Source organism: Tasmannia lanceolata, unplaced genomic scaffold, assembly GCF_043159265.1.
Source record: "Tasmannia lanceolata isolate RefF3 unplaced genomic scaffold, GAP_Taslan_0.1 ptg000037l, whole genome shotgun sequence".
NCBI classification, from domain to species: domain Eukaryota; kingdom Viridiplantae; phylum Streptophyta; class Magnoliopsida; order Canellales; family Winteraceae; genus Tasmannia; species Tasmannia lanceolata.
The window spans coordinates 31,200,917-31,213,607 of NW_027518714.1; the positions used below are offsets into that span (position 1 = coordinate 31,200,917).

Consider the following 12,691-nt stretch of genomic DNA (forward strand, 5'->3'; position numbering starts at 1 on the left):
CCATGAACAAGAGTAAAATCCGAAATCGACAAACTAAGGCCCTCATTGCTTTGGATTTTGAGAACCCGAGTCCAAAACTGATTACTGGTCTCAAAATTAAATGTAAAGTGGAATCCAATAATTGGTTTTGGACTCAAATCGGTTCTAAAATTCTAAAACAAACAGGGCCGAATTGGTTATCCCCAATGGCCTTGACTCACTTAAGTGACTAATCGATAATGAGCAATTGGTATTACCTGGTTTGCTTACACAACATGAGAAGACATGCCTGGAGTAACATCAGAGTCCTTGTCCATTCATTGCAAATGAATAATAGAATAGTACGATCAAAAGTGAATATAAATATAAAATTGATTTAACACTCTTGTCTGGCCCGACCCCACTGTGTAAATATTCTCCGGTCCTGAGTCTTCTACCCTCCTCGGTTTTGTTTTCTAGCAGCACTAACCGTGCCCGACATACTCCATAGGGCCCACCCGTCCACATACATAGCCCAGTGTGTAAATATTGTCCAGTTCTGGCTGTTTTGTTTTCCAGCAGTACTAACCGTGCCCGACCTACTCCGCAGGGCCCACCCTTTGGAGATGCTGAAAACACATCTACACAGGGAGAGGTAGTCCACACATATATAGCCCAGAATATTTCCCTCCTCTTCCCATGTGGGATCTCACAAACTCAAACCATGATCACAATAAAATTATATTAACATTTCTAGAAGAAAAAACTGATTGGCAGGCTACCCCGTAGTCTAAAAGTAGACACAAGGTAGATATATCTCAAAACCTGGGGGGGAGAGAACTCTATGAAGATGTACAATGCATCCACACAATATGGAGATAACTCTTAACAGGAGCCGTCCTGTAAACTAGGATTTTAAACCATTTTTACAAATCTGAATGTGAACAGGATATTTGTAAATAACATAATCTGGGAATGTAAGTTGGGCTTGTTCTTGGACAGAAAATGTGTGTATACTTGTTTCTGTTTGACAGAAACTAAACACAATTCCACAATCTATGTATCTCTTATCATGCTATAACTTTTCACACTTGGTTATTCTTGGTGGAAAGCGATAAAAATGAATTGAATACTTGTTCCAATACTTTATGAAGGACAGTGCTTACTGTGTACATAAAATACAAATAGGGCCCATTGATCTTATGAATCTTCTGCAAGCTTAGATCCTTTACCTGTGCAATCATCATGGTTTTTTACTGGAATCAAAAGTCTTTCTCGAATGCAATCTGCAAGCTGTTCTGTGTCTTCATTCAGTTTTAGAGGCTTTCTCCTCAAACTCTGGAAATTACAGTTTTATAATCAGCATTGGATTGATTGAATTAAGAAAATAATATTTCACACTTTTACCTTGGAAGTCCATAATTTGTCATGCGCTTTACGAGGAATTATGTGAAGATGTGTCTGCAATTTCAATGGAGAGAATTAGACAAACCAGTGTTAGCTAACTAAACATATTTTGTTGTTCATTGCCCAACAATGGATATTAGAAAAGAATCAAAGATTATTACAGTGAAGAACATACGTGATATATTACTTGGCCAGCAGATTCACCGTTGTTAACCAACAAGTTGAATGAGTCTGCATTATTCATAGTATCCTTGTAAGATGGTTGATGAACAGAGAATAAACGCAGACAAGTTGCTATAAAGGAAAATGTTGGTTCAGAATAACTGAGAATATATGTGGTTTATGTCATGGCTATATTTTCTACAATAATCCTTTGAAAATTAACATCTCGGGAGGGATGAAGTCCGGCATTCAGAGAGTTCTAATAAGTAACGTTTTGGTGATCATTGTTAATGGGTAAGAAATTACTTAGATATTATAGACACTCACTTTTGCTACTAGGGTGCATCTATGTGCTCTTCAAAACTGGGAGTCCTGTATACCTTGACCCCTGTTTGGTGGATTTTAGAATCCAGGTTTTAGTTTGGAAGCATTGTAAAGTTCTGGATTTTACAATGGAAGTAAGTTGCAGATGTGGGGGAAGTAGGTTGCAGATGAAGGGTCTAAGTAAGAAATCCAGGTTTAAGAAATCTCTTCCCCATCCTGAGATTTCTAAAACGTGGAAACATATCTCCTACTCTCTTGCTTGACGGAAAGAAGGGTGAGAAATCAGAAAACGATAAGACGGTCTCCTCCTTTCGTCTTCCATCCACAATTTTGAGGAAATCCAAGATTCTAAAATCCGCGTATCCAAACAGCCCCTGAATGTCCAATCGACAACTCAGATTAGTCAACGCTGATTGCGAAAGCTCTCCTAGCCATTAGACCCCTCATTGTTTTTCATTAGTGAGATATAATTTGGAAAATTGAAAAGGCAAGCAATTAGTTGTTGGGAGATTCGGTGCCAAAGCAGCAAATAGGGTGATGACAAAATTCTGAGCTGATTTAGTTGAAGAAGGTATTGAGTTGGAACTCCGCGTGAAGAAGCACGAAAAAGTAGATTTCATCTTCGAGAGGGAAAGTTGCTTGTAAGGATGTAAAATTGAAAGAGTATATTCAAGGCTCTTGCAAATAGTCAACATCCTATTAAAATCGCCAGTTGGGTGTAAGTCACGACTGGAATTTATGTGCAAACTTGACAGACAACATTAGAATAGGGGATGAGTATCATTTAAAATTGCATATTCTTCTTTTTGTTCTTTCTTACTTGATTAGCATCTCTGGCATACTGGAACTAAAGATACCTTTAGAAGTCGAACTCCTCCCATAACTAGTGAACAATACCCACAAGTACCTACTTGTACGAAGTACAAACTGTGACTCACCTAAGGATCCGCAGATTTCAAAAGCATCCTTCCATGTTATTTGATTCGTAGTAAGGGGTTATGTAGATCAATTGGTCAAGACTTTGGCCTCAACCTTGAGGTCATAGGGTTGACCCCAATTTACCTATCAAAAATAAGGATTCCTCTACTGTTGGATGTCAAGACCTGCATCCAAGGAAACATGATCACAATACAGTATTTAAGGTTTCAAAAGGAATGGGGTGGAATTGAGGGAGTTGGCCCTAGTGAGGTAAGATGTGCCTTGAGGCTGACAGAGGCATAAGCCGGAGTTTTTTCCATTAACACCAGGAAATTAGGAGAATGTTAAATGATAGATTATGAAACAATAGTTATAAAATAAGCAAACTAATAATTAGCAAATAAGTGACAACAATCATAACCCATTAACAATCTACTTCCTATCATAAAACAAACACAAAAAAGCAACCATTGGAAATTTACCGAATCAAACAACTAAGAAACTGAAGACTAACTAGTAACTCATTAGTGTTATGAGTGCAGACTCAAGAGTCAAGAGTCAAGAGTCAAGACACCAAGACTCTTAAGGAATATAAAGAACATAAGTCTCAGCAGCTGCTCTCAAATCTAAATAATAAGGGTCTCTCCTTTTCTTACAAATGCCACCTATCACCCAGTATGTGTTTTAGGAAAAGATAGAAAGATTTAAAAAATAGAAAATGAAAATGAAAACACCTCACTGGACTCGTGATTCCCATAACCAGTCAAGGATTGACTAAAGGCCCTTTAGCATCCTAGAGGCTTTCCATCTCTAAGGCTTAAGCCTCACAAAGCCATAACCGTATTGGGTGATGTGGAATACGATCAACAAATTAGGGTTAGTAACTGATGAATATGCATCTAACAGATCTCAGCGACAAAACATGACAAGATCTCAAAATTTTACGTCTGTGGCCAGCTTATGTTACCTAGCACTTAGAACTGTCGAAGTCAGAGACAGAAGGTCTTTGTATCCAGTTGCGATTACTGAGTAAGGGCAAGCCAAAAGATGATAAATCACAAAGACAAGGAACAATTTTTCATGTAGTCGATGATAGGGAATATGTCTAATTCTTGAAGTACAATTTGATTTGTAATTTCTGCAAGAAAGGACATTTTTTTAACCCGGAATTTATCTAGGAACCTGACCAGGACCTGAATTTGTATTGATAAAAATAAAAAAAGTACAGAAGGAGGGCATGCCAGTTTGCCTGAACCCGACAAAAATACTAAAGAAATCCACAGTTAAACCACACCACAATATAAAAAACTTATCTGACTCGAATATTAGGAATACCGAGCTGATCACATCTAACATCCCCTCTAGCATCTCTTGGGAGATCCAACCAATTCAAAAATGTTTCATTAAGTTTGGAAGAACAAGCATGATTGGCCAACAAATCTACAAGGCAATTTTCTTCTCTATTCTTGTGAGATGTGAAGCAATTCATACTAGAAATGAGAGACAGAATATCATTGAAAAAACAATAGATAGTCCATGGATGCTTATTGTTGCCTTTAGCGATATTAACCAGGACTTGGTTATCAGATTCAAAATAAATATTGATGAGGCCTAAAGTTCTGCAATATATCATCCTATCTAATAAGTTATAAGCCTCTAGTTTCAGCTACCATATTCAAAGATATACCATAGAAATGAGCAAAAACAAAAACAAACTCGCCAAGATAATCTCTAGCAATGCCTCCTCCCCCAGCCAAACGAGGGTTCTCTTTAGACAGCACACCCCATCAACATTTAGTTTATACCAATTAGTAGGAGGCTTGAATCAGACCACCTTCATGATTTTTTCATTAGGTATGATGACGTAAGCCAAATGGTTCTCACCTTGGCATTCTCATTTTGTTTTGATGATTCCAAACACAAGTGATTTTATATCACTAATGTGTTTAACTGTTTGAGTTGTAGATCTTATATAGACCCGGCAAAATGGCACCCGTACCCATGAGTACACCTGGCCCGCAGCTAAATTCGCGGGTACGGGTACCAATTTCCTTACCTGTCAAAAAAAGACCCGTACCCAACCCGTACCCGTGACCAGCGGGTAGGTCTGGGTCGGGCCATGGTGCCCGCGGGTTACTCGTAGACTTAACGATAGGAATCAAACAACTAAACACTAAAATGACTAATATGTCGATTCTCTATTTCTCTTTCTACTTTCTTCGGTTTTCTCTCCCTCACGATTTCAAAACCCTAGCCCAAGTGCCCAACTTCCCTCTCCAATCGCTGACCACCGGTCCACTGCCGCCCGCTGGCCACCAACTCTCCCACCGCATCTCTCGATTTTTTAGGATTTTAGGGGCTGCAATCAAGAGGGAAAAAATCCGAGAAGAGATCAAAGCCCTCAACAACATACAGGAAAGGCAACCATTTCTAACCCTCTCCTTTAATTTCTGTCTTCATGATTCGTTGTCTTCTCTATCTATTTTTTGAGTTATTCTACTTTCAATTTAATCTCCTATTTGCAAGAATTAGAAAGGTGTTTATTCTGAGTTTCTTTCTGAATCCTGTTTTTCCTCCCTATTTTAAAGAATAAAAAAAATGAATAGACAAATCATAATAAAATAATAAAAAAAAAATTTAAAAAAATTGTTGAGTTACCCACGTATTTACCCAACCCGCCCGGGTAGGGTCTGGGTTGATGAAAAAGCTACCCACAGAATTGCGGGTATAGTTTACCCGTACCCGCTCGGTCCATACTCGTGCGGGTCGTACCCGTCCCACGCGGGTAACCCGTTTGCCGGGTCTAATCTTAAATGTTGTGTGTGCAAATCAAGGATACTTTGATCAAAGCCTAGAACTTAATTGGAGGATACTTGGAGTGCCAAAGCCTTAAGGAGATTCAAGGGAAGCAAACTGGACTTGAAGTAGAGAAATCCAAGTGAAGATCAAGTCATCACTCCTAATCTTACGCCATTGGGATTGAGCCTCTAGCTCAATGATAAAGGCTTTGGCCTTCAACCTTGAGGTTGGTAGTTCAACCCTAGCTAACCTACTAAAAAAAGCCATTCAAGTCTTTTTTAGAATGTATAAATCCAAACTTAATTTAGGGTTATTGAGGGCATAAACAAGTCACAAATAAGGTCACAAAAAGTATCAAAACATAAGGCAAAAGAATGGACCAAAAGCCCTACTCATGTGTCTTTTAGGATTGTCAAAACAGGCTGGTCGGGCGCCCTAAGGATTCTGGGTCGGATGCTGGAACACACAGGAAAAAGTTACTAGAGACATTGTGTTACGAACCTAGATCGTATTGTGGAAAAAATAAAAATTAAAGAAGAGAAAGGGATGACAAATAGCCAATAGAGGGGCTAGAGCCTCCTTAGTTCAAATGTTTCATTCACTCACTACTTTTCCTCTTTACAGCCAAGTCCATTATTAAATAACAGACATCAACCAATGAAAAGATAAAAACTAATGAGATAATGATAAAGATAATAATAAGCTAAGCTAGGAAAGAAAATAGAATAACTAACTAGCATAGGAATAGATAAGAATGGTGAATAGATAAGGCCGTGTGGAGAGTGGACACGTATCATTCCCCCGTCCTTGAAAATGCCCTTGCCCTCAAGGGTTGAAGTCGGGAAACTTGGACAATCTCTTTATGATCCTCTCAGTCTTGAGGCTCGACTACTTGATCTGAATTATTACCGCTCTCTGTCTTCTTCTCCGTGCCCGACTACAATGGCAAGATGTGCCTTACAATGGTGACCCGGCCTGTAGCGCCCATCGCAATTATAGCAAAGCCCTTTTCTTCTACATTCATCCATCTCGGCTAATATCATTCGTTTAGTTGGCGGGGTCTCCCCCTTTGGTGTAGAATTAAATGAACTACAAATGAACTTTGGTACAATGGAATTATTAAAGCGACGTTGCACAAAGATAATGTTATTAACCCGATTCGGTTCGCAACAGAATTGATCTTCTTAGAGGGAAGATCGGCCTCTTTAACACCCGTCCCAGAGGGACTATAAGCTCTACCTCCACCATTACGATTTTGGTTGCTGGAGCTTTTCTCTTGGCCGTGCATACGTGTAGCCACCATCTCGTCAAACCAAGCATTCATAGCAGAAAACATTTCCTGCATCTTCTTGATCATTCTCTCTTGTCCCGCAGCAAGAGAACGCAACTTAGCCCTTCCGATCCTTAGATCATCCATGCCTCGCTCTGATACCACTTTGTTGCGATCTAGGATCGTATTGTGAAAAAAATTAAAATTAAAGAAAAGACAGGGATGAGGAATAGCCAATAGAGGGGCTAGGACCTCCTTAGTTCAAACATTTCATTCACTCACTACTTTTCCTCTTGTAAAGTTACATGGTATATTAACTTTGGTGGGAAGGGAGAGATACAAAGAGATAGAGGGTGAGAGAGAGAACCAGTAGAGAGAGAGAATAGGCGTGAGTGTGGGAGAGAAAAATTAGTTCTCTCCCTCACGCACGACTAATATATATATATATATTATGTTATATATGACTAATATGCCCTTACACGTGTATTTATTCAACACTCCCCCTCAAGCTGGAATGTATATATCATACATTCCAAGCTTGTTACAAGAATCTTTCAGTTTTACTGATTCCAATGGTTTGGTAAACATATCTGCGAGCTGGTCTGCAGATCGAGTAAAAACAGTGCGAATTTCACCTTTCTGAATCCGATTACGAATTAAGTGACAATCTACTTCAATATGTTTGGTGCGTTCATGGAACACAAGATTTGTAGCAATATGGATTGCAGACTTATTATCACAGTATAATTGTGCTGGAGACATTGATGAGAACCCAATCTCTGATAAGAACGAGCGAATCCAGATCAGTTCACCACTCGTGTAAGACATAGCACGATATTCCGCCTCTGCACTTGACTTGGAGACAACGTCTTGCTTTTTGCTTCTCCATGATACCAAATTTCCTCCTATAAATGTGCAATATCCAGTGGTTGACCTCCTGTCTGCAGGTGATCCTGCCCAGTCTACATCACTGAATCCTTCTACTTTCTCATGACCATGTTTTTTGAAACACAAACCTTTCCCCGGTGTACCCTTCAAATACCTAATAATCTGAACAACAGCAGCCCAATGGGAAGTGCGTGGAAAGCTCATAAAGCGACTAACCATACCAACTGCAAACGTTATGTCTGGGCGAGTAATAGTTAAATATATCAGTTTGCCAACTAGTCTTCTGTACCTACCAGGATCATTCACCAACTCCCCTTGATCTGGAAGAAGTTTAACGTTTTGGTCCATAGCAGTAGCTGCAGGTTTCACTCCCATTGAACCTATTTATACTAAAATGTCCAACTCATATTTCCTCTGTGACAACGAAAGACCATAGCGAGAATATGCTACCTCAATATCGAGAAAATACCTTAAGAGACCCAAATATTTAGTAGAGAATTTTTTTTTTAAGAAAGGACTTCAATCTCTGAATACCAGATCTATCATCTCCCTGTGATTACAATATCATCAACATAAACTATCAGAAGAATATGCCCAGTAGTGGACTTATGATTGAAGACGGAATTATCAACAACGCACTGTTTCATCCCAAAACATAAGACAGCAGCGGTAAACCTTTCAAACCATGCTCGAGGTGATTGCTTCAGACCATAAAGGGCTTTACGAAGACGGCATACTGATGAGCACATCTCCCCCTGAGCAACATACCCAGGAGGTTGCTCCATATAAACCTCCTCAGATAAATCACCGTGTAAGAAACATTTTTAACATCGAGCTGATAGAGAGGCCAACCGCGATTAACTGCGAGAGAGATCAGGATACGAACAGAATGGATCTTTGCCACGGGGGAAAATGTCTCCTGATAATCGACACCAAAAGTCTGAGTATACCCCTTTGCAATAAGGCGGGCCTTTATGCGTTCAATTGTTCCATCTGGAAAATACTTTATAGCAAATACCCGACGACATCCAACTTTCCTAGCTCCAGATGGAAGAGGAACTAACTGCCACGTTTGATTGGAGTGAAGCGTAGCCATTTCAACGTCCATGGTTGCGCACCATCCAGGATGACTAAGAGCATCTACAACCGACTTAGATAAAGTAACCGACGACAAGCTCATAACAAGAGAGACACTTTGGTGAAAAATGCTCATAAGAAACAAACGATGAAATGGGGTGAGCAGAAGTGCGAGATCTAGTACGTGTCGCAATGGGAGAATCAGAAATCAGAGAATCAGAATTACCTGAATGAGGGTCGTCCGACTGTGGAGAAGGATCAGCTGGTTGAGATGATGCCTCGGTGGTAGGGTAAACAACCTGCCTAGATCCCCGAAGATATGTCAGTGGCGCAGATTCACTATTAACTCCTGTGGGTCCTATGGGAACATCTGGAGTTGGGACAGGTGCTAGTAGAGGAGGCTCGGAATGAAACGGTCTCTCCTCAAAGAATGTGACATCTCCAGAGATAAACAGTTTCTGCAGACGCGGAGCAAAATACCTGTAACCTTTTTGGGTACGTGAGTATCCCAAATAGATACACTTCTCTGATCTAAGATCTAGCTTGTCCAGACCGGGACCTAATTTCTGAACGAACAAATACACCCAAAAACACGAGGTAACAATAGAAATGGATTACCAACAGGGTAGAGAATAGAAAACGGTGTTTCCTAGACAGAACCGACGATGGGAAACGATTTCCGAGGAAGCACGCAGTGAATGCGGCATCTCCCCAATATTTTTTTGGTACTTTCATTTGAAACATTAGCGTGCGAGACATATCAAGCAAGTATCGAAGCTTCCTCTCAGCAACTCCATTTTGCTGCGAAGTATATGAACAAGACGATTGATGAATTATACCATGAGATTCAAGGAAAGAAGTAAAACCATTAGCCACAGAAAAATACTCCTTAGCATTATCAGTACGCAAACAACTAATAGAACACTGAAACTAATTAACCACCTCAAAATAAAATTTTCGAAAGGCATTAAACACTTCAAATCTATCTTTAAGCAAATACAACCAAGTAGTACGTGAATAACCATCCACAAAAATGATAAAATATCTAAAGCCATGTAATGAAGGAGTTCTAGAGGGAGCCCATACATCAGAGTGAACAAGTTCAAAAGGTGTTGAGACACGATTACTAACACGAGGTGGGAAAGAGACACACGATGGTGTTTCCCCAACTCACAAGAATCACAATGAAAAGAGGCAATAGGACTAGACAGAAAAGAAGATTTCCTAAGCTTATCAATAGGTGGGTGACCCAGACGACAGTGCCATTGATAGGCATTCACAGAGATACGAAGAGCAACACCAGCAACAACATTATCTAGGTAGTAGAGGCCATCAATCTCACGGCCCGAGCCAATCCTCGTCCCAGTCTTTAGATCCTGAAAGACACAATAAGTTGGGAAAAATGAGACAGAACAATTAAGAAACTTAGTTAATCGACTGACAGATAACAAACTAACAGGAAAAGATGGGACAGAAAGAACAAAGGATAAACGAAGGCCCGTCGATGTGGTGACTATACCAACCTCAGAGACAAGGGATGTAGTCCCATCAGCTAAAGTAACAGAACTAGGGCCCTCAGATGAAAAGGACTGGAAAGAAGAAAGTAGGGTAGGATTACCAGTCATATGGTGAGATGCTCCAGAATCAATGAGCCATGATCCAGACGAAGAACCAGACAAAAAACAGGATGGACTACCTTGTTGGGCAAACGTGGCGGACAGTTGTTTTCCTTTGTCCCGTAGACGGACGAGATCATCATATTCTACACGAGAGACCACTAGAGTGTCAGAAGTCACAAATGGAGGATGAGTGGATGAAGAACTCTCATAAACAGTAGCGGAGGCATTCGCGGGTCTGTATGGACGAAGCTCGGGATGCAAATCATAACAGTAGTCAATGCTGTGGCCATCCATACGGCAATGAGTGCAATAGCGGGACCCACGTCCCCTTCCTCCACCATCTCGGCCTCCCCCTGACTCACGTCCATGGCCACGACCACCACCCTCGCGACCTCGCCCGACGCTCACCTCCAACATATGTGACATGAGCAGAACCATCAACTATTGGGTCAGGATGCTGAGTCACCCGCATACGTTGAACCCTCGAAAAAAATCTGCCAGGGTGGGAATGGGTGGGGAACTCACAATCTGCTGTCGGAGTTGAAGATAGTCAGGCCCCAACGAGTCAAGAAAATGGACAACATGCAACTCCTCCTGTCGCTTCTTGAGAACGATTGGATCAGTTGTAAATGGCTGCAATAGATCAAGTTCCTGACAGAGTGGGAGATAATCCATGTAGTGGCCACTCACCGACTTGTCTCCCCTCTGAAGGCTAAACCATTCTGATAAACGATCACAAATACGCGTAAGATTATCTGCCCCAGAATACATTGTGGCTGTTTGCTCCCAAACCTCCTTTGACGACTGAAGATACATCAAGGAGGCGGCTATAGGGGGTTCCATACAACCCCAGAGAAATGATCTAACAACGGCATCATCTTCGCGCCACTGATCATACTGCAGATCAGTAGTAGCTGGCGGTACATGTTCTAGAAAACAAATTTTTCTACGTCCAAGGAGATAAGTATATACGGCCATCTTCCACGGTGGATAATTCGTCCCATCTAACCTAATGGACGTCATTTGAAGAGGGTTCCACATACGAATAACTTGATTGGCCCGTAGAAACCGAAGAACAGGCCTCATCAAGTCAGGGGGCAGCAATTTGGTGGGAGGTTTGATCCTCAGAACCTATAACAAAAGCACTACCAATCACCAAAAAAGACAACAACTAACACCGGAATAAATCAAATCCCACAACCACTACAATTACCACAACAAACAATCAACTATATAAAGTCACTAAAGAAAACATCTAGGAATCACCAAACGACACCCTTCAACAACAACCACCAGTAAAGAATGACGATAACCCATAGTAGAAACCAACAACACATCATCCGACAAAATCCATATGTGACATAATCAACAATAACATAAACTACGAGAAGGGAACAACTCACATTACGAGGATAGGGTTAGGGTTTGGGTGAAGGGCTCTGGAAAGTGTATAGATTGGAATAGAGAGTGCGGATAGGGTTTTGGGTGTGAAGAGGAGGTTCGGCTAGGGTTTGGGTTTTGAATAGGGATTGCGGCTAGGGTTTTGTGTGCTGGGAGGTGCGGCTAGGGTTTTGAGAAAAGGAATGAACACAACTCAGAAGGGTGTGGGTGGGGAGTGGAGAAAAGGAACGAACACAACTCAGAAGGGTGTGGGTGGAGAAAAGAAACGAACACGACTCAGAAGAAGGGTTAGGGTTTGGGGAGAGAAGAAGGAAAACCTACCTTTCTTCATCCATGGCTCTGATAGCATGTAAAGTTACATGGTATATTAACTTTGGAGGGAAGGGAGAGATACAAAGAGATAGAGGGTGAGAGAGAGAACCAGTCGAGAGAGTAGAGAGAGAGAATAGGCGTGAATGTGGGAGAGAAAAATTAGTTCTCTCCCTCAACTATATATATATATATATATATTATGTTATATATGACTAATATGCCCTTACACATATGTGTATCTATTCAACACCTCTTTACAATCTTGAGCCACCCATGAGTTGGGATAGTCTCTTTTTTTTTAAAAAACAAGACTATTTTGGAAGCTAGTCAATGATGACCAAGTCCATCATTATTAAATAACAGACATCAACCAATGAAAAAATAATAACTAATGAGATAATGATAAAGATAATAATAAGCTAAGCAAGGAAAAAAATAGAATAACTACCATAGGAATAGATAAGAACGGTGAATAGATAAAGTCGTGTGGAGAGCCGTGTGGAGAGTGGACACTCTTAAGCCTACCTTGAACATATTTGGAGTGAATTTAAACTTG

General features: G+C 40.6%; 1 protein-coding gene across 1 annotated transcript in view; it reads right to left on the reverse strand.

Moving 5' to 3' along the window:
- Positions 1–837: 837 nt before the first annotated feature.
- The window catches only part of HINT3 (histidine triad nucleotide-binding 3), a 60,247-nt gene continuing 48,393 nt past the window's right edge, over positions 838–12,691 (reverse strand). Inside the window, exons 5-7 of the mRNA XM_077371733.1 lie at positions 1,541–1,596; positions 1,366–1,419; positions 838–1,296 (exon numbers count right to left, since the gene is read on the reverse strand). Of these exons, the coding sequence (XP_077227848.1) occupies positions 1,159–1,296; positions 1,366–1,419; positions 1,541–1,596 (248 nt within the window). The 3' untranslated portion in view covers positions 838–1,158. The remainder of the gene's footprint in view (positions 1,297–1,365; positions 1,420–1,540; positions 1,597–12,691) is intronic.